This window comes from Callorhinchus milii, unplaced genomic scaffold, assembly GCF_018977255.1.
Source record: "Callorhinchus milii isolate IMCB2004 unplaced genomic scaffold, IMCB_Cmil_1.0 Scaffold16, whole genome shotgun sequence".
NCBI classification, from domain to species: domain Eukaryota; kingdom Metazoa; phylum Chordata; class Chondrichthyes; order Chimaeriformes; family Callorhinchidae; genus Callorhinchus; species Callorhinchus milii.
The window spans coordinates 12,325,729-12,346,803 of NW_024704757.1; the positions used below are offsets into that span (position 1 = coordinate 12,325,729).

General features: G+C 41.8%; 1 protein-coding gene across 1 annotated transcript in view; it reads left to right on the top strand.

Annotated features, from left to right (window-relative positions):
• The window catches only part of xylt1 (xylosyltransferase I), a 93,696-nt gene that overhangs the window by 59,435 nt on the left and 13,186 nt on the right, over positions 1–21,075 (top strand). Inside the window, exons 5-6 of the mRNA XM_042341062.1 lie at positions 13,469–13,549; positions 17,967–18,183. Coding sequence (XP_042196996.1) covers positions 13,469–13,549; positions 17,967–18,183 — 298 coding nt within the window. The remainder of the gene's footprint in view (positions 1–13,468; positions 13,550–17,966; positions 18,184–21,075) is intronic.

The window sequence follows — 21,075 nt, forward strand, 5'->3', positions numbered from 1 at the left end:
CGACGAGACGTCTCAAAGCGCTTCACAGAATATACTGTCAAGTGTAGTGACTGTATGCTTTGTGGGCGAAACGCGGCAGCCAATTGTGCACAGCAGCGTTCCACAAACAGTTGTGGATCGAGTGAGCACATTTTTTTAAGGGTTTATCACCCCCAGAAAGCGATCTGCCAATCGACTATTAAGCGGGTTCCTACTTACTGCGAGGTAAACAGAGGCGTGTGTGTGGTGTAAGGAAACTTGCCTAAGGTTTTACCCTGATGGATGTTTCTTCACTACTGCAGCAGTTAATCTTTTCCTGACTACAAGGTAACTTTTCCTTGGTAGCAAAAGAGATCTTTTTTTAAGTAGTGATCTTTTAAAAAGCAAAACACCAGGTCTGTGGCATCTGCCTACAAATATACAGTCACTACACTTTATGGTAAACATCCTGTGTGAGGTGCTCTGAGAATTGGCGCAGACCTGTGATTTGAATACATTTATATGTTTTTTGGTTTACTTTAGAAAGATCGGGCTGAATGAAAGCCAACTTTTCATATCCTATCATAATATAATAATAATAATAATCCTTGCATTTGATATGGCGCCTTATCACGTCTTCTAGACGTCTCAAAGCGCTTCACAGAATATATTGTAAAGTGAATTGACTATATATTTTGTGGGCGAAACCTATGTCAATAACATGCAACAAACTTGCGAGCAAATAGTCCCTTTTTTTCATTGATAACGGTGATGGTTTGCAGAAGACGATTACATTTTTTTAAACCACGCTTACTGTGGGCAGTCTGTCAGTGTTGGATGCTGTGAATTAATAAAGGCTGAATTTGAAATCTCTATCTGAAAAAAAAACGAGCCCACATTTCAATCCAAAGTCAAGCTGAACCTGTGTGCATGTGTCTGATAATGGATGGATCAGGAATTGCACTTAAACCTCCAGCAGTCGTCAACAGGTGGATTATCTTATAACCTTACGTCCTAATGTTTAAAAAAAAATCGCATTTGCCCAGGTTTTTTGCAGAGAGATTAAGCCCCTTTGGAAAAGTTGAGGCCATTTCATTTTTAAAGCTGAAATATGTGTCTGGAATGATTTTGACGTTGATGGTTTTTAACGAAGCCATGAACAGCCAGTAAGTACATTAATACACGAGGAATTCCATCAAAGTCACTCAGAGCTAATTTTGTGCGTGTGCTCCAGTTTGCAACATGGGTGACTTTCGGCATAAACCTCTACATTAAATCTACAGGTCCATGCAGACTTAATAGAACAGGTTAATAACTCTAGTACCTCGGCCTATTGATTCCCTCACCCTGAGCTCCTGGGTGCATCACATTCAGCAAGTCTTGGCTGATGTTTGCTGTGATCACAGCTGAGTAGGGTGTAATAACTGTTAACATTTAAAGGTTACCCAAAGTAATTAAATTGAAAGCAAAAGCCTTGTTTGCTGCTTTCCATTGGCTTTGGCCCCACAGAGCTGTTTTCCTGTTACATTTTCAGCATATTCACAAGGATTCCCTGCCAGATTCATTAGGATCGAGTTCTAACAGGCGTTCATTCAGAATGGGGGGGGAATTGATTTCTGGAGCCAGCTGACCCCAGGCAGCATTTGTCTCTCGCTGTCTACTGCGTCCGACTAATAATGGTCCAAACGTGACTGGCCGAAGCTGTCGCAAAGTTCCTGGAGGCTAGAAACCTCTTCAAGATGTCTCCATGAACATTTTTCAAAGTATTGCGCTCTGAGCAGTAAACTCACCAAGTACCGTTCAGGGTAAGGCTGAGGGTGCCTTTGATGGAATAGTACTGGAAAGCTTCAATCACGCAGCGTATTGCGGGTCTTGATTTTTTTGAGAAGAATCCTGATTTCGAAAGGTTAAGGCTAATACCGTGTTCTGTTGCTAGAAATGCCACAAGCATTTCACTAATTGAGAGCACCTAGATTTATAGCCAGACTATTGCAACTAATTGTTATGCTCTTAGCCCAGAAGGAGTACCACAGCACTAGTTGACATTCAGGTTATCAGAGAGGTGCCTTTTCACAGTGCCATCGACTGAATGCTCGCAGTGGGGAACTGGGAGGCTTGACTTTCGGACTAAAATGCCGAGGAGATTCGTGAAACCTTCTTGTACTGGTTTTGAATGTCAGTCTTGCAGAATCCACCCATCACAGAAGTGACCTTCAAGTGTCCGTCTTCTTCCTGTGTTCTTCCAGTTATTCCCCAAATTTCGACTAACACTCGTCTTGACAGCTTTTACCACTTCCAGTGAAGGGTCTGTTAGGTCCGATTCAAAGCTTGCCCCACGTGGTGAGGAACAGCATCAGAGGCTGTTGCAAGGGAACTGAAGGTGTTGGGTTCTGGGCAATGGGCAGAATAAGACCAGCTTATTCTTTATGGCCTTCCTTTAATTAAACTCATGCTTTGAAAATTCTTTACTTAATAAAAAATGTAAAATTTATTATTTCAATTATCACAAATAGAACAGACAGGTCAATAGCGTAGACAAATGTCTGTATCAAAGTAACAGAATCAGTAGTTGGTCAATCCATAAATCACTTGATTCTGCTTCTTTGGTAGAGTCAGTTGGTAAATTCACGAACAGCAGCAAAAGTCTTGCACCAGGTAAAAAGTTTCTTGCTTCAGACCAGAAATGTAATCTTTAATGATGGACAGCTGAGCTTGTACTTTATTCAACAGTTGTTATATGTCGTTATTCTTCTCCTCCCATTGTAAGAGTTGATTTATATTTGTGACCCTGTGGTGAAGTAAGGACTGTCACAAATGTTGTACAAAATATAGATGTTTAGTAAGTCAGATTAGTAATAGTTAGTAAGTAATTAAAAGAATACATCACAATAATGCTTATGTATCCATGTACAGTTCGCCACGATTTAAGTTGTTGTAACCGAAAGCTGCGGAAGAGATAGAGTAGCAATGTCCAGTTTAATGTCCATTTAATGTCCATTTTAATGTGTCCTTTTTAATCCAAATATATATGTCCATCCAAAGGGTTCGAAGTATTGATGTATGTTTCTCAGTTAGCTTGGAGTCCTGTAGCTCAGTGGTTAGAGCACTCGCTTTGCAAGCGAGAGACCTGAGTTCAATTCCAGGCAGAGGGCGAAACCTTGGGCAAGTTTCCTTACTCCACACAGAGCCTAATAATAATCCCTCCAAAACCAAAAACAATAATAAATTGGTCATTTTCAATCTACGACTGTTTGTGGGACATTGCTGTGCGCAATTGGCTGCCGCGTTTGCCCACAAATATACAGTCAATTCACTTTACAGTGTGTTCTGTGAAACGCTTTGGGACGTCCTCCCGACGTGAAAAGCGCTATATCAAATGCAAGGATTATTATTATTATTATTATCATCACCTGAAAGTATCCAGGTATCAAGGCACGATCAATTCGATCAATGTCCTTCTTCTATTCTTTCTTCTGATTCTCTTTCCGAATTGATCTCCGTTTATACAGTTGGGTAGGCGACCTTTCACCTATGTCTTGCAAGATGGTTCCTTTGTAAAAAAAATACAACACTGCTCTCTTTCTCATGTTAAACCAGCCGCAGACCATTTTTCCGTGAGAAAATGACTGATAAGGAATAAAAACAGTTTGTTGTTTATGGCCAATCTTTTGTTTCTCCTCCTTGAGAAAGGATTTTTTTTTTCAAAGCTCGTCACAACCAGCTCCCCTCATACGAGATTGATCATAATATGTCCATATAAACATCGTAAATATGATTTGAGATATTATCGAACACATTAATTACAGAATCTAACACCGCCCCCTTTAAGATGATTTCAGACGTTCTGAAATTTCTGCCGTTTCCTTCCTCCTGTAATTGCTGGAGTCGACGAAAGTTGAAGAAACGATGGAATAGTCTTAAGTCTGTCGAGTTTTAACCCCGAAGACAGTACATTTGCTTCACCACTTCATATCATTGCATGAAAGATGGCTCTTGTGTAGACAGCACCTGATATGCTATGTCCTAGGCTGAACAAAGTATAGTTCAGCCATCCATCTTTTATAATCAAATTGCCACAGGCGGGATAAGAATATACAATCTTTCCTTTCTCACGTCCATGAAGCAGTTATCTCACATAAAAAGAATAATGAAATATAACCTGCAGAATTATTATTGGTGGAGTCCTGTAGCTCAGTGGTTAGAGCCCTCGCCTCGCGGGTGAGAGACCTGGGTTCGATTCTCGACAGGGCGAAACCTTGGGCAAGTTTCCCTGATAATAATCCCTCAAGAAGAAAAATAATAAAATTGATCACTTCGATCCACGACTGTTTGTGGGACGCTGTTGTGCGCAATTGGCTGCCGCGTTTCGCCCACAACTATACAGTCAATTCACAACATTCTGTGAAGCGCTTCGAGACATCTCGAAGACGTGAAAAGCGCTACATCAAATGCAAGGATTATTAATATTATTTTATTGTATTATTGTTATAGAAAACATGAACTGTTATAACATTTAAATTGCCAAAGAAAACATCTTTAACACAAACGTGAATTTGTTATGGGAAAACCTCTTCAACAACCTCACCCGCAACACAAAACTAATTAAAACATGAATTTGTTATGGACAAACAACTTCAACAATCTTTAGCCGCAACAACAAGAAATCTTGACATTTTTTCTGGTTACATCATCATTTTTAACCATTAATCGTCATAAGCATTTCAACGATATTTTAAAATATTCTCGCCTTCACTGCGAAACTACTGCTTTATTAATACTGACATTGTTTTTCATAGGGTTGAAGCAAATCACTGTTTGAACATGGGATCTAATCTACGATTATGTTAGTTGTTCATTTTAAACAGCAAGGATAATTCCCTTCAAAGGGGTTTTATTTGATTCACATGCATCCAACTAGTAACCCCCTTGAATTCTTTTCGAGCCAAGGAATCAGTTAGATAATTCCAACGGATCAACTGACATACTCATCAAAATCTGAGGACCAATGATTATTTTCCCCGTTATCAAACTCTCGAAATTGTTCCTGGGATTGCCGTACAATTGACAAACTCGAGTGTTTCTCAGGGTCAAATGTCCCATCTCGAGACACTACATATTGTAACCCAGGGACTAGGTTTAAAGGAAGAGCAGGAGCAGCTTCTTCCCTTTGGTAAATTCAGACTTAATCGCAGAGGTTCCTTACCATACGTTTCCTGCAATTTTTCGTCTGATTCTCTGTTCTTCTCCAGCAATAGGTCATTCTCTGGTATTCACGTACCCCATTCCTTTTTTTTTCTTACAATAGGAAGACTCTAATTTAATGTTCGAAAGAGTACTAAGTATTACCATTTTTTTCTTTCTCCTGGTGCGACTCTTTTCACTTTCTTCAATATCTTTTTAATTAATATTATGTATCACATTTGATAAATCACCAACACACGTATCATGATGATTCTTCAAAAAATCTTCTAAATTATTCATGGGGGCAAACCTATCCAAACAGGTTCCCAACTTCGTTTCAGTATCAGCCATGGAACAACCTTAGTCAACCAGGTTCTTAACTTGGTTTCACTTTAGCCTCACAGTCTCTTACTTTCTGGACAGTGAGCAGAATAACCGGGATCAGAGGAACCAAAGACACTCAGCAGCTCAGGCTTTGAAAATTATTTACTTAATAAGAAATGTAAAATTTGTTATTTCAATTATCACAAATACAACAGACAGGTCAATAGTGTAGACAAATGTCTGTATCGAAGTAACACAATCAGTAGTTGGTCAGTGCATAAATCATTTGAATCTGTGCTTCTTTGGTGGAGTCAGTTCTGTAAATTCATAAACAGCAGCAAAAGTCTTGCATCAGATAAAACGTTTCTTGCTTCAGACCAGAAATTTCTTGCTTGGGTAATTGATCATGAAGTCAAAGTTGAATCTTTAATAATGTATAGCTGAGCTATACTCTTTCGAACATTATTCGACAGTTGTTATACTGTGCGCAATTGCCTGCTGCGTTTCGCCCACAAATATTGAGTCAATTCACTTTGCAGTTTATTCTGTGAAGCACTTTGAGACGTCTCAAATGCAACAATATTATTATTATTTTATTATATTATTGTTATAGAAGAACATGAATTGTTGTAAAACTTGAATTGTTATAGAAAACATCTTTAACACAAACATTAATTTGTTATGGACAAACATCTTCAACAATCTTTAGCTACAATAACAAGTCATCTTGACATTTTTCTAGTTACATCATTTTTAACCATTAATCAAAATGGTGACTAATCGTCATAAGCATTTCTTAACCATTGATTCAAATAACTCTTGACTACACGGGCTAACATATATTCACAATTTCAGTTATGAAGCAGGATCACAACAAAGGGAAGAACTTTTAAGAGGCGAACATATAATAAAATAATCCTTGCATTTGATATAATGCCTTATTTAACGCCTTATAACGCCTTCGAGGCATCTCAAAGCGCTTCACAGAATAGACTGTAAAGTGATTTTAACTGTATATATTTTGTGGGCGAAACGCAGCAACCAATTGCACACAGCAGTGTCCCACAGACAGTCGTGGATCGAAGTGACCAATTTATTATTATTATAACTGCATGAGACTAGAGAGATAAAGATCCAAAAGAACCCCACATTTCTACAGACAATAGCTGTTTACAATATTACACCTTTGACTGAGCCTCATACAATCAAACCCACTTCTGTTGAACATTAGCCAAACCCAAATAACCTTGCATTCAACTGATGTGTCGCTGAACATTCTTTTCAGTTGCAGAGATGCTTACTCATATTCCTTGCTGCAGGCAAAACTCATCTATTAGCTCAGAGAGCAAATTGCTCTTAAGTTAATGAGCGTGTATAAATACCATCATCATTCTGGTTAATTTGGTTCCCCCGCCATCGATGTATCTACTCTCAACTTGCCTCAGTCTTTATGTTGGACTATCTCAGCTTTAGTTGCATGTAGATCAGTAGTCGCAGATGACGCTCCACGTACAAAATACACAGTCACTACACTTCAACGTAAAATCTTGTGAAGTGCTTTGGGACGTTGCAATAGCGTGATGAAGCGGTGTAACAAAAGAAGGATTTTTTTTATTAGTTACAGTGGTGCAAGTGCTTTTACTGTTCTATGACCATTTTGCATTGTTTACCAATTGGGACTGAAACTTGGAGGTCAAGGCCACATTCAGCTGCTCAATAGAGAAGCTCACTTCCTCTATGGAACCGCCAATTGAATGGCTCGTGTGCGACCAACACTTACGTTGTATATCTCCATGAGGGAGCTGGACTGTGGTACCTTCAGTTACGAAGGGAAGGGCCAGCACAACACACAACAGGCTGTGCAAAGCACTTTGAACCATCCTCCTGATGAGAAAGGCGCTATATAAATGTAAATTGCAATGCATTTCGCCTCCTGCCCTGCCTTTGCAGGGCTTGATATAGAGATGAAAGTGCTCACAATACTGTGTTGTATACGCAAGCAATTACCTCTCAAGACAATGAGCCAGTTTTAATGCTATTGGATAATAGTGTCTTGGCAGATATTTCATATTGCACAGAAGCGAGCCTAGCAACCAGACATTAGGCACCAGATCATTAAGAAGCCATTCAGTCTCGGGACCTTGTTGGGTTGTTCCGTTGTGCACAGAGCAAATGCACCACCAAGTGGCTTGATTTTATTTTATTTCTGCAACTGGCTGGCGATTCGTAAAAGCTCATTTATAAATGTTAACTTTTTTTGTGGGGGAAACATGACTATTGCTCCTCCCCACAAAGCAAGTGGAGTGCATTGCTGTGACAGAGGTCAACACAGCAACTGAAAGAATGATCCCTGCTTTTGTTAGATGACCATCAAGTACTGCAGTGATACATTTTTCATGCATAATTAAGCAGCTCACGAGCAACAAGAGTGTAAGGATCTGGAGCTTGGATCAGTGCCTGACTGACTCTGGCTGTTTGCTGGCATTAATTCTAAAATATGGCTCGGATTCATGCATGCTGATAAATATCTGCAGTTAGAGGTTTGCACAATAAAGTCCTCAGGTACCTTTTACTGTGTTGGAGATGGCACGGTTTCCATTTGATTTGTGCTCCAGTTGCACCTTCCACTAGCAATACAAACACAGCTGGTCTTTTATGCATATGAAGAAAGGGACTGTTTAATGATTGTTTGTCTGAGAGCTGTATTAATTGGCTGTTACTTTACATCCACAAGACACTTAGCCACTGCACTTTATAATACATCCCGTGAAGCGCTTTGACATGAACAACGTTATACCAAATGTAAGGATTACAATAATAATAATTTGTAGTAGTATTATTCATTATTATTATTATTATTCACACTCGGGTATTTGATGCGAGAACTTCCTTTACAAATTCATGACACATACACAGTCACGTTTCCCAGATAAAATAACAATAATAATGATAATCCTTTAAATCTGATACAAGACCGCAGTTGGAAACAGGAATCCTGGTTAATGTTGATGTTATTATTAATATTATTATTATTCACCATCAGCTGCTGAAACCAGTTGTAATGACTTCTCTAATGCCTCTGCTGAGAGCAATTGACCCAGAACGGACTAGGATTTAATCTCAAGGCCTGTTTGGTCTAGCACTGATCGAGTGGTGCCTTTTTCCACCAGGCTATCAACAGAACTTTGGACTTTATGTTCTGGTCACCATTTCTAAAGTTTCTCCTTTAGAAATTTTACCCACTTTGCCGATGGCTTGGTGGGGCAAAGGTACTATTATCTAAAGTATTTCAAGTACTTTATAATAATCCTTGCATTTGATATAGCACATTATCACGTCTTCAAGACGTCTCAAAGCGCTTCACAGAATAGACTGTAAAGTGATTGACTGTATATTTTGTGGTCAAATTATTATCATTATTTCAAGGGACTATTATCCCCGAAAAAACAGGAATCGACTAACAACCGGGTTCCTACTTACTGCTAGGTAAACAGAGGCATGTGGAGTAAGGAAGCTTCCCCAACGTTTTGTCCTGCTGGGGAACATCTTTAACAACTTTAACATCTTAAAGGTGTTACTTTGGTACCAGGAGAAGGCTCATTCCATCTCAACATTGCAACATCATCCTCGATTTCTGCACCATTAAATCTCAAATCCTCGGGACGTCCTCCCGAAGGGAAAGGCACTACTCAAGTGTAATTTGCATTGTATTGTAAATCCGAACGCAAATAGCATGAAGCCTATCCAGAGGAAGATGAGGGGGACATTATAGATGATTTCAGACCTCCTTTCAGACTTCTGATAGCATTTCGATTTTGTGCCCGTTTTATTTTCAGGCAAAGTGACACTTTAGTAGAAATAAACTGCTGGATCGGGCTTTATTGTATAAACGGTGTTGTGACTTGGTGACTTCACTGTCTACATAAGAAAATGTAAAGAAACCAAAGCAGGGAGCTGAGGCACTCTGGATTGTCACAGAAACTAGCACAAGATAAATGTCATATGTGAGTGTTTGCTGAAGCATGAGAGGGCCTGTTTTGTTCCTGGTTGTTTTTCTGATGTGACTGAAACTCATCGCCTGCCCTCGCACACAGTCTTCCTTTCTCTGTGCCTCTTAAGCTGTTGACTTTAATTACAGCCTTCTTAAACAGAAAGGGACATGTTATGAGCGGAGGAGGACTATTCCGATTGAGCTCGATGTTCTGTAAGTGTAGCCTGACAAGAATTCACCCCAAAATACTTTGCATGTTCTCCAGGCACTTTGTTCAAAGGAAAAAAACTCCAGTCTAGACAATGCCAAGGAGCCAGGTGTAGCGCTGAGCATGTCTGTCAAGTCTGGAGGCTTCATCATTGCCCATTCCTTGTAGGGGCTGATTTTGAAGGCTGACAGCCAGGTTTCTTTGGTAGCGGCGTTTTAACAAGGGAAGATTCCCTGACCTTGTGGACCTGGGATGTCAGCCTTCAGACTCATTCTGTGCAGAAGCTTTTTGCTAAGTAAATTCTGTGAATAACCCTTCATCCTGCGAGAGCGGGAGCCCAGTGAAGCAGCAAATGCGAATATTTTTGCACAGCTTAGAACACAAGACGCAGCTTTCATTTGGCTGACAAACGAAGCTGCTGTGCAGACCCCCTCAAAGGCATATAATCCACCTCAGCCAGCCTGGGGTGGGTGGGGGGTGGTGGGTGGGTGGGTGGGGGGCAACTTAATCTACCACAGTGCAGCTATTTAGACGTTCACACTGACTGACAGACAGTATCGCTGGGCACAGGCACCAGCATGAATTCCTCCCACTTTACTCTGTGTGTACTTTGGCTCCCGAAATAGCAATCATGACACAGCTCAGGACTGAACTGGTTTCTGGGTGTGGAGTGCATGGATGGAGATTAAGCTTCGAAGAAATCAATCTATTTGTACTTGGAACCCAACTGCAGAGCTTACCTGTGCTCTTCACACGATGGAGGTGCCATTTTGGCAACGCCATCTGGGCAGATCCGACTGCTTTTAACGGCGGATGATATTGACCAGGAAACATAGGATGGGTGTTCTGGAAGGATGAGATTGGATGGGCTGAAGGGTCTTCTTCATCCAAACAATCTGGTGATCTTGCAACTCCTCCATTGCCGTTGGACCTTCCAAACAGCTGGACCCACTGTTTTGAACAAACGCTTTCAAAATAAATGCCAACATGAACAGAGTTTTAAGATTTGACCCTGAAAGGATGTTGAAGTTTAAACTTAATTAGTTCTGTTTGATTTAAAAAGAGATGCAGATGGCCAGACTCTCGAATCCAGTTGTGCGTACGTTCAGTTTTAATTGGTGGGGTGAGGACGTGGGCAGTTCAAAAGTTCGATAGAAACAGAGCACGATGGACTGAATTAATTGGACAAAAGGACAACACGTTTGCAGTTGAAGTGATTCATCTTCTCACGGTACTCGCCGAACGTATTGGGATTCTGTTCCCTGATATCAGATTGAAATTGGTATTTTTTTCCCCTAACAGCGCTCGGTGCATTCAGACACCTTTCGTGCTGTTGGATTTCCATTCCGCACAGTTAACAAATTGCTGGAACATTACCTAGTGTAGGTCAGACGCATAATAAGGCAATGCTGACTGTGAAATTATACATGGAAGCTTTTTTTCCGTAACGTACACCCGAGATGTTATACATTCCTAAATATCAATTGCATGTTATCGGTTGCAAAGTTTACAGCGGGTGTGCATTGATGATTAATCTTCAAAGTGAAGTTCATTGAATTCTTCAGCTGACAGCATCTACTGTCTCTGCATTTAAAACAGAATGAATAAAAGCCAACGCGTTAAGTTTTAAGAACATATTCTAAAAATAATAGATGCCCTGGACTGATTTTGAGAATATAATCATCGATCGCTGCCTTGTAATGACTGCTGGATATTTATTATTCGACATTCGTTGGAAGTGTGAAGTCTTGAAACGCAGCTGATGTGAGCGGTACAGTACTTTTGTGGAGCAAAACTTTGGTGCCTCAGCACCACTGGTGCCGTAGAAAGGAGCAATAGGAATCTCTTCACTTCCTGGGATTCCTTGTATGGCGCCTTGTCTCCAAACACGCTCATCACCTTCGCTGTCTCTCCAGGCTCGAGTCTTCAATGTGGACTTCATTGTGCATCAGTGACAACAATGTTATCTGCAACCTTGAAGAAACAGCAAATATTGTGGGCACATCCAGAGGGTGGGCAACTCAGAGGCTCGTTTTATGATAGATGGGATCAGATGGCACTAGAGGCCTTATTTGAGCCCAGAAAACTGAGAATCTGACAGATATGGTGCAGACAGAACTTCTTGTTATAACAGTGGGAAAGTGGAATGGTTCCATAGAGGAAGGATTATTTGCCTTTGTTGATCGGAATTAGAATTAGAGGAGAAAAGTGAGCCAAAGTGACCAGCTTACTCTTCGGGAGAGTTACCAGGAGCACCATGTAGTTGGAAGGGAGTTGGAAAGGGAGATTCATGGGAATGCTAAGAAAAAAACCTTGGCAAGGGATCAACGGGGGAAGTGGGGGGAGTGATGACGGAGGGAGGAAGGGAGGACGACAGTTTAATAAAAGACAGAGCGGAAAGGAAGCCTGAGAAATTAATATAATTGGTAGTTTACAGCAGGGCAAGTTTCCAGTAAAACAAGAGGGAACAGTTTCAGAGTTGTAAGGGGAAATTTCAGGACAGGCAATAAGGAAGCATTTCTTTACATAGAGGGAAATCAATGACTGGGCTGCTCAAACGGGTGGGTGGGCCTGGGATTCGGGGTGGATGGTGGGATGGGTGTTCTGGGCAGATGGGGTCAGATTAGCTGAAGGGCCTTTCTCAACTGCAACATCCTTGTGATCTCGCGAACCGCCTCCCTGCCCGACCCCTGCAGAATCGTAAGCCACAATGGCGATGTGCTACGACTTGTAAGATTGGGTCCATTCTCAACTCACCTCAGCTCGGTCAAGGGGCTCCCTGTGCAGAATTCGCTGCTGACGTGAGAAACACATATTGATCTAGAGGGTTAACGTTTTATGGCCAGACCAGACCAGACCGTGCGTGCGTTCCTCTTGACAAACCAGAGGCAATTTAAAAGGTTTCCCATACAAGTTGTCTTTGAGCTCTTGGAATTACTGGCATCTCATTAACACCCTGTTTGTCTGGAACAGGCGACAATGATCTGCCCTAATCATTAGCTCTGATCTCCTGCCCCATTTATCCAATCAGTAATTTCCGTCGGATTAGTTTTGTCTTTCGGTGCTTTTTCTCTCGTCTTTTGAGAGAAACAGTGTAATCGCTACTAAGGTTTTATTGCCATGAACCACTAATGAAGTACATTCCCCACTTTGAAAGTGTCAGAACTCCATTATCTCACGCTTGTATACGCGACAGATAAAAATGTCAAACTGTGCTAATTAATGGTGTCTGTTTATTTACTGCAAAGTGCTTTGATTTTCCCCTGTGTAGTTTTTCTTGTGATAAGATATTTATCTTTCATCCCTTGAGATACCAGCTCTGTTTGCATTCCGAGTGCTTCTGCCTTATTTTGGACGGCAACCACGAAAACCCATGTCTGCGTGTTGCATTGAGAAACATTCTTTAATCTTAGTGGAGTAAATGAGAAGCCGGGTTCTGATGATGCATTATTTCCTTTGCTATTCGCTTTCAAAGTTATTCTTGGGGAAAGTGCAGTGAAGCACAAATTGAGCACCAGCCTCCTTCCTCTTCATGGGTGTTAGAAAGATCAGCCCTGAGCACCAGTGAATCATTGGCCCTGAGTTTGAGTAGGTTGGGGGAGAGCAAAGAGTCCAGTGAATGCAAACCACAGGTTCTTGCCTTGCACTCTCGGGATTCTGTTCTGCCGTACAGCTAAAGGATTTTTTTTCCCCCCCTCCGTCCACTTCATTGTGCTCATCTACACCTTTTCATTTGTTGAACGTCTTTGCTTCTCGTGCACTTGTTTAGACGCTTAATCAATAACCTTTATCATTTGCTTTAATAGAACCAATGATCAACTGGTGACTTTCTTGTCAAGATACAGGGATATGAACTTCCTGAAGTCTCACGGCAGGGACAATGCGAGGTACAGTATTTTCATAGTTTTACTGCTAACTAAACCAGTCACTCTCGATGCTTCTCGTTACAGTGGAACACAGTTGATCCACATGTCCGTTTTTTCAGATAAATCTCTGAAGTGGATGTTGGACCCGGGCCTGTGTGAGATACCGACAGAAATACTTCATAGTTTCCCCAAAAAGCGTTAGGGTTAGGTTTAGGGTTTAGGGTTATCATACTGTCATACTATGATGTCATGCAAGCAATATCAATAATGTGTGTGTGGATGGGCGCACTTAATAATACAATACAAAATATGAAAAAAAATTTGATTTGTGTAGCGTCTTTCATGTCGGGAGAATGTCCCAGAACATTGTTATGATCTGGAATACACTGCCTGAGAGCGTGTTGGAAAACCTCACCAAAAGGGACAATTACATTGCCGGTGGAAGCAGATTTGATAGTAGCTTTCAAAGGAGAATTGGATAGGTACTTGAAAAGGAAAATTCGTAGCGCTAAGAGAGGGGTAAGAGCGAGAGAGTGGGACTTGTTGGGCACGGGCGAGATGGGCCGAATGATCTCCTTCTGTGCTGTAAGATTCGGTAATTCTATGATTTCCTAAACTTGAGTTTCCCCTTAATGGATTTTGTTGCTCTTAAATGTGATGTCATTTAAACTGTAGCAGACGCTGTGTATTGAAGTGCGTGGGTCTCCGTAAATTACAAGTGAAATGTGAAAGTGTGATTACATGCGTGAGTCTATGTGCAGTGCCAAGCGAGACACTGCGAAAGTATGTTCGAAAATTGATAAGCGAGAATCATCAAAGGATCTTTTAGATTCCCCAGTGTAATGTTTTACCAGTGTGCATGTAGGTAGATAATTAATATTTAATCTCCCGCGGAGAGAACCTTGCTGCTTTCTTTTTGAGTTCTTTCATTAAATACACAAGCTAAATCCAATTTTTGCTCCGGCACTGAAATGATAATTAACATTCCAACAAAATTCTCATCCAATGATCCTATTTATTGGGCTGTGGTGGAATCTCGCCTCTGCCAATTCTCGTATTGTCACAAAATCGTTGCTAAACATTTTTACGCTTTGCAAACCCGATTTCCAGCCAAATGTGAATTGTGGCATCTGAACTCAATTTGCTAATTTTCACAGTTTCCCATGAGCCCTATCGATTGTACCTTCTGCTGGTTGTGTTTCTAATCAGCTGCTAAATCTGTTTGCAGTTTGCTCAGAGTAGATCATTTAGACCAAATACTTCTATTTGGTTTCAGTGACTTAGAAACAAAGAAACCTACGACACGGTAGGAGACCATTAAGTGTCCGTAGTTGCCTCGGCAATCTGTCCTCTCCTACCTTTCCTTTGCCTGTGCTTATTAAATTCCCTTTTAAATGCCCACAAACAATTCTCCATCAGCTATCACTTAAACTGGAATAATAATCCTTGCGTTTGACTTTGTACCTTTCACATCAGGGGGATGTCTCAAATTGCTTCACAGGATTTACTTCAAAGGTGTAGTGAGCTCGTGCAGCAATGTTTTGGAGTGTCAGCCTAGACGGTGAGTTCACAGTCTAGTTCTCAGAGGCGAGAGTGCCACCAGACTGATCCTTTGTATTCCAGATAGAATCCACCGTCACAGTGGGTTGTCTGAAACCCGTTATCAAATCAAGTGAAAAACTACACGTTGCCTTCCTCAGCTGAACGACACAAGCAGGCTGCAGCAGGGTGTCGCTATTTAAACACATTAAACACTGACATGGTTGACAACTTCTGGAAACATGAAATCATTTTTGTTTGTGGGGGTGGGGGGGAAGATTCCGCAGCGCCATAGAAGCAATTCAAGGAAACATTTCAGATCAGGATAAAATGAATTTTAAGAAACTATTGACTCGTAAAGCCATTGGAAAGAATTTGCAACGGTTGTGTGGTTTTAATGTTTTAATGATAGAATTCTGCTCATCTTAGGACGTGATAACCGATACTATTGTTCCTAGTTTTTTGATTAAATTACTCCACTGGTGGTTTGTGACAGTACTGGACAAAGCTCTGAACAGCACAGAATAAGAGTCAAGTGGGTTCAATCTTCATGTTGGGACTTTGAGCTCATAGTCTAAGCTGGCACTCCAGTGAGGTCCTGGTGGGTGAGTCAGACACTGCATTGTCCTTCGGGTTGAGGTGTTAAAACTGAGTCGTTCGGGTGGTTCTCGCTGTTCAGATGGTCGTCAAAGATCCCGTGGCTCTATTCGACAAAGAGAAGGGATTTTCTCTCTCCCAGTGTCCTGGCCAACAATCCCCCAAATATAATCGCCCGTTCACTTGTTCTGGCGAAGGGTCGTGGACTCGAAACGTTGCCTCGCTTTCCTTTCTCCATAGATGCTGCCTGATCTGCTGAGTGTTCCCAGAGACTTTGTTTCGCTCTTTTTGTTTCACTTCAAGTTGTTGTTTGTTGGACGTCGCTGTGTGCAAATTGACTGGCACGTTCTCCGACAAATACGCAGTCACTACACTTAAATCCAGTAAATCCCATGAAAACCCTTTCATCGACCCGATAAGGCATTATCGCAAAAGTAAGGATTACAATATTATTGTGTTGTGCAGGAACTTCCTGAAGGCGGATGTAACATTTTATGGAACAAAACTGCTGATAAACCTAAAAACAGGAGAAAGCCACAGAATGGGTTTTGTTGCTTCTGATTTACTTCCGTTTCACCCAGGCAGCCAATAAAAAGTCAATAAAAGAAATCAATCCACGCCTCTGCTTCATCCCATCTCCCCCGCCCTGCCACAAATTGCTCGTTAAAATTCATTCTCATTCGTTCCTACACCAAGCGCAGAATATGACATTGGCGAGAAGAGGTAAGCGGTGCTCCTGAGATCTCCTCAGCTGTTCGTAACCGACACAGTCTCTCTCACCAGTGGAAATATTCTCCCTGCATCAAATCTAGGCCGTGACCCTATCTTTTATTTTAACGCGGCTGAAACTACCGCACACGAAAGAGATGCTTTTAAAAATACCTTTTAGTTTTAGAGAATCACTGTGAGTCAGGCTGGACACGAAAACTGCGGATTGCAGCGTTCGAAACCTCGCAAGCTTTCAGTACGTCGTGTCTGAGAAACGTACAAAAACTAGTGAAAATAGGCTTCAAAAAAGCCTAACAGATTACCAGCTGGCACCAGGCTCCCATGGTTTTCATTTTTATTAACCAGGCTGGCTGGAACAGGAAGGCAAAGGTTAGCATTTATGAGAGTAGGGCGGAGAGAGAAGAAAGCACCCATAACTGTGCGTAATTAGAGTCTGTAAAAAAACCCACTGGTATACCAATAATAAATAGTTTTTCTCTGACGAAAGGCTGGTGATTTGGGAATAATAATAATAATAATAATCCTTGCATTTGGTCTAGCAACTTTCACGCCAGGGAGATGTTTCAAACCGCTTCACAGGAGTCACTGCAAAGTGCAGGGACTGTGGCAAAAATCAGCAAATGTTTGTCATACTGGAAGCTCAGCCCATTTTTGGGATCCAATACAAAAGCAAGAATAGGACTGCAGGAGGGAAAGCTTCGTTAATCAGTTTTAAAAAAAATTCATTAGTTGTGAGACCGAGAATTGCCATCAGAAAAGGTAAGTCACTGACAAAGCAAAACTCTGCAGTTCCGATTAAGTTTGTGTTGAATGGGGTTATAAAGCTGTTTGAGAACACAAACAATGGTGTAAACTTTTACCCTACTAAATAATAATAATAATGATAATCCTTGAATTTGACACAGCGCCTTATCACATCGTTGAGATGTCTCAAAGCGCTTCACAGAATATACGGTCAAGTGAATTAACCGTGTATTTTGTGGGTGAAACGCAGCAGCATAACACCAGAGAGGGAGGGAGACACATTGTTTTGAAAGTGAGACAATCTTGGAAATGTCCCCGTCCTGTAGAAGGGGCACAGTTGGTTCCGATTGTAACTACACAAGAAACTTTCCAAAGGATATGATTCACGTTGCATTGAAACAAGCGAGGCTTGCTGTGGTTCCTTTTTTTTTCACATATTGTGCAATAATCCCGTGAACTCCAGATTGGTGTCCTTCCCCCGTTAATCTCCCGAATTGTCGGGCATTTACCTCCGATGTGGCTTTACTGAGAAAAATGTGGGTTCAACGTATGTCTTTCGTAGCTTCTGATGCACTTAGCGAAGAAGACAAACGGCTCTTTTTATTTTTTTCCTCTTGCGTTCATTAAAATTTCATTTGCAGCTGAAATCCAGGGGACACCAATTGCATCGTTGAGCTGCCCCAGGAGCCGAGTCGATTAACTCACCAGATCAGAACGTTTCTCTGTCGCCTTGCTGCGTCCCGACTTGTAGCGCGGCGCCCGTACGTAGCTCTCCGATCGCTGCCAAGCTCGATCCTTCAACCCGGTAACCTTTCTGCTCTGCCCTCAGGTTCATCCGCAAGCAAGGCTTGGACCGGATTTTCTTCGAGTGCGACACGCACATGTGGCGGCTTGGAGACCGTAAAATCCCGGAGGGGGTCACGGTGGACGGTGGCTCGGACTGGTTCCTCCTCAACAGGAAGTTTATGGAATACGTGACGTACTCGGAAGATGAGCTTGTGAGCCACATGAAGCGGTTTTACGCCTACACCCTGCTGCCAGCCGAGGTACAACGACTGTGTACTTCGTAGGCAAACGTCTGCCGTGCTTCAACCCGGTTCAATAGCTCGGCCCATTCTCGGGACGAATAGGACTAAATCTCGGCCCTTTTGGCCAACATCAAGCGTAGTGCCTGTTCCTTGGGCAGTGCACCTGGCTCCCTCTTAGAGGTTCGGATCGTGTAAGGATGCCAAATGAACGGATTTCCAAAAGCAAGTGGGCCCCAGAGGCGTGTTTAAAGAGAGTAGCGTTTCCTACCTCCAATTCAATGTAGAAATAGTTGCATTTTTTAAAAAAATGACTGTGAAAAGACCAAGCTCATTCGCGTATCTAATTGGATAAATCCTTTGAATTTTTGCCAAGGCCCCGGAATATTTTGCACACTTCTGTTTCACTCCCCAAAGGCTCGGTGTTTAAACAGATTAAATCCCTGGGTAAATGCATTCCAAAAGGACCTGCTGCTTTTCACTCTTTCAACCCCGCAGCAGTTTTTTTCTTAAATGCCGCGTTTAAATACTGGGCTAATGTTTTACTTCAAAGCCTTGATGCTTTTTGTGGGTGGTGTGTGTGTGTTTTTTTTTGAGGCTTGTCAAATGTCTCCAGTGAGCACAGTCACAGAAAAAGGACGTTGTTTTTTTTGGTTTCCCAGAGAGCATCTCAACATTGTTCCAGTTTCATGTTGAAACGACAAGCTCCTGAAGTAACTGCGCTCCTGGTATCACTTCTGCTTTTCTCTCGAAGGCGTGTCATGAAACCGTGGTGGTTTTCTGACAACCACTTGTAATTTAATGTAACCTCAGAAATTTGAATTACTGTAAGCGTACGCTTTATGTCAAAGCTGTCATCTCTTTCGCCCCCGCCCCTGCCGTCTGTGCCTGGAATGGGATTCCCTCCCACTTCATTAAAACCCCGGCCGGGGTTGATACAATCATTGCAGAATCACCGCTGACCCCTCATCTCCAATGTGATAAAAAGACCTGGCTTGGGTAGTCATTGCTACATTCAAACACGGTAGACTTTCCAATCCTACGCAGTTGCCGTTTGTGCTGGAGAATATTCAGGCTTTGCGTTCTCTTTGAAAGGGCCACGTCTGGTGGTGTTCACCTGCAGTGTTAACCGGACTAAATAAGTGCCGCAAAGTCTGATTTTGCTTTATCAGCATTGATTTTTTTCTACTATCATACAAGTTCACGTTATAGCGATTCACCAGGTTCTCGGGCACCTCCGGCAGATTGTACTTGTCACGAATGAGATTTTGTTATTCATTTATGCTGATGCCTTTAAGTATCATCTCCCTTTTCGTTCCCACTTGTCTATAATTTCCTTTGCGGATTCCTTCTTTAAGCAGACTTGGGGCCCTTTCCTTCAATACAATTGCCTCTGTGTCACACAATGTTTGTTGGGGGAGGGGGGAGAGAAGAAAAATGTCGCCTTCTCACACCTCTTAAAGGCTTAAAGAAGGAATACGCAAAGGAAATTATCATGCACGACAAAGTAAAGGTAAAGGCATTGCCTCTTTTAAGGCTGTTTTTAAATCATAAATGAAGGCAAAGGTTAAGCATATAGGGGGAGGGAGGGAGGTGCTTGGGGGGGACACTATCTTCTAAAGCATAAAAACAGGGGAAACATAAGCTCTACACATCTGTTTATCAACATTTTCACTGCCACATAAGCTGGAAACTGTGCTGAAGACAGACGTGCGCCCTGCAGAGGTCAAAACTTCCAAGCTGAAACTGAAATGAATTGCGTTTCACGTTTTTTTGCATAACTTGAGTAAGACTTACGGAAGAAAAGTACAATTGCTAACACATTGTGCCATTAATGCGTAATGAGGCACCAGCTTATTTGGCTGCTTCCTCTTTGGACACATTACTGTAGTGAAACTGCTGACCGAGGCTCTGGTCTGCCAAAGGCAGGCTGGAGAGGGAGGTAGAAGGAGAAGGTCCCACTCTGTTAAAAGAACTTAGGAGAAAGCCCGATTTCAAAATGAAGATTATATCTAAGAAGTCGCTAAATTCTGGATAATAATAATAATGATAATAATAGTTATCCCTGCATTTGTGATAGCGCCTCATCACGTCCTTGAGATGTCTCAAAGCGCTTCGGGAGATACTCTGTAAAGTGGATTGACTGAAATTTCGTGGACGAAATGCTAATAAAAGAGTAACACTAGACCAGGATGGAATTTCTCACCCAATGTGAATCTGGTCCAAGCTAAGCGTTAGCCAAAACGTGGCAGCTCACTGTAGGTGCCAGGTTAATCCTGAGAACTTAGGCGCACAGCCGATCAACTGGCTTCAGAAGTGGGCAGGCTCGTTATCCACATGCATTTCACAAAATATTTATTTACGCCTTTCCTGTCGTAAATTACTATTTGATTCTTACCTCCATGCCATTATCTCGCTTCGCACTTATGGTCCATTAATAAAGAACACAATAGGCAATAGATAATTGGCTATGTTCTGTTCGCTCGGGTGAAAATCTGTGTTTGCTTGAGTTTAGCCAAGGCTGTTCATGTGTAAACTCCATACTCACTGGCCTGTCATTTGATTTCAAAGAGGGGTTGGGTGCATTATTTAGGGGTCATCTAGCATGTAATTTAAACATAGATCTCAGAGTTATTTGAAAAAGCTTTGGTCAGTATTTGAAGACTGACAGCTAATACGGTTTAATATGATCCAATACTAGCAATTTTGGTGTAACCACGCTGCATGTTCCATTAAACTCAATAAGAAGGAGATTGATCAGAAGTTGGACTCGCTGCTCTGTGACCTGATCTCCGGTTGATGTGCAGTCATGTAGGCATCGCAACTGCATGAATCAAAAGTAATTAAAGTTCTTCCACTACAGCTGCCATCTTGCCTTAAATAAGGATGACTGCTGGAAAATGATGGATGGAC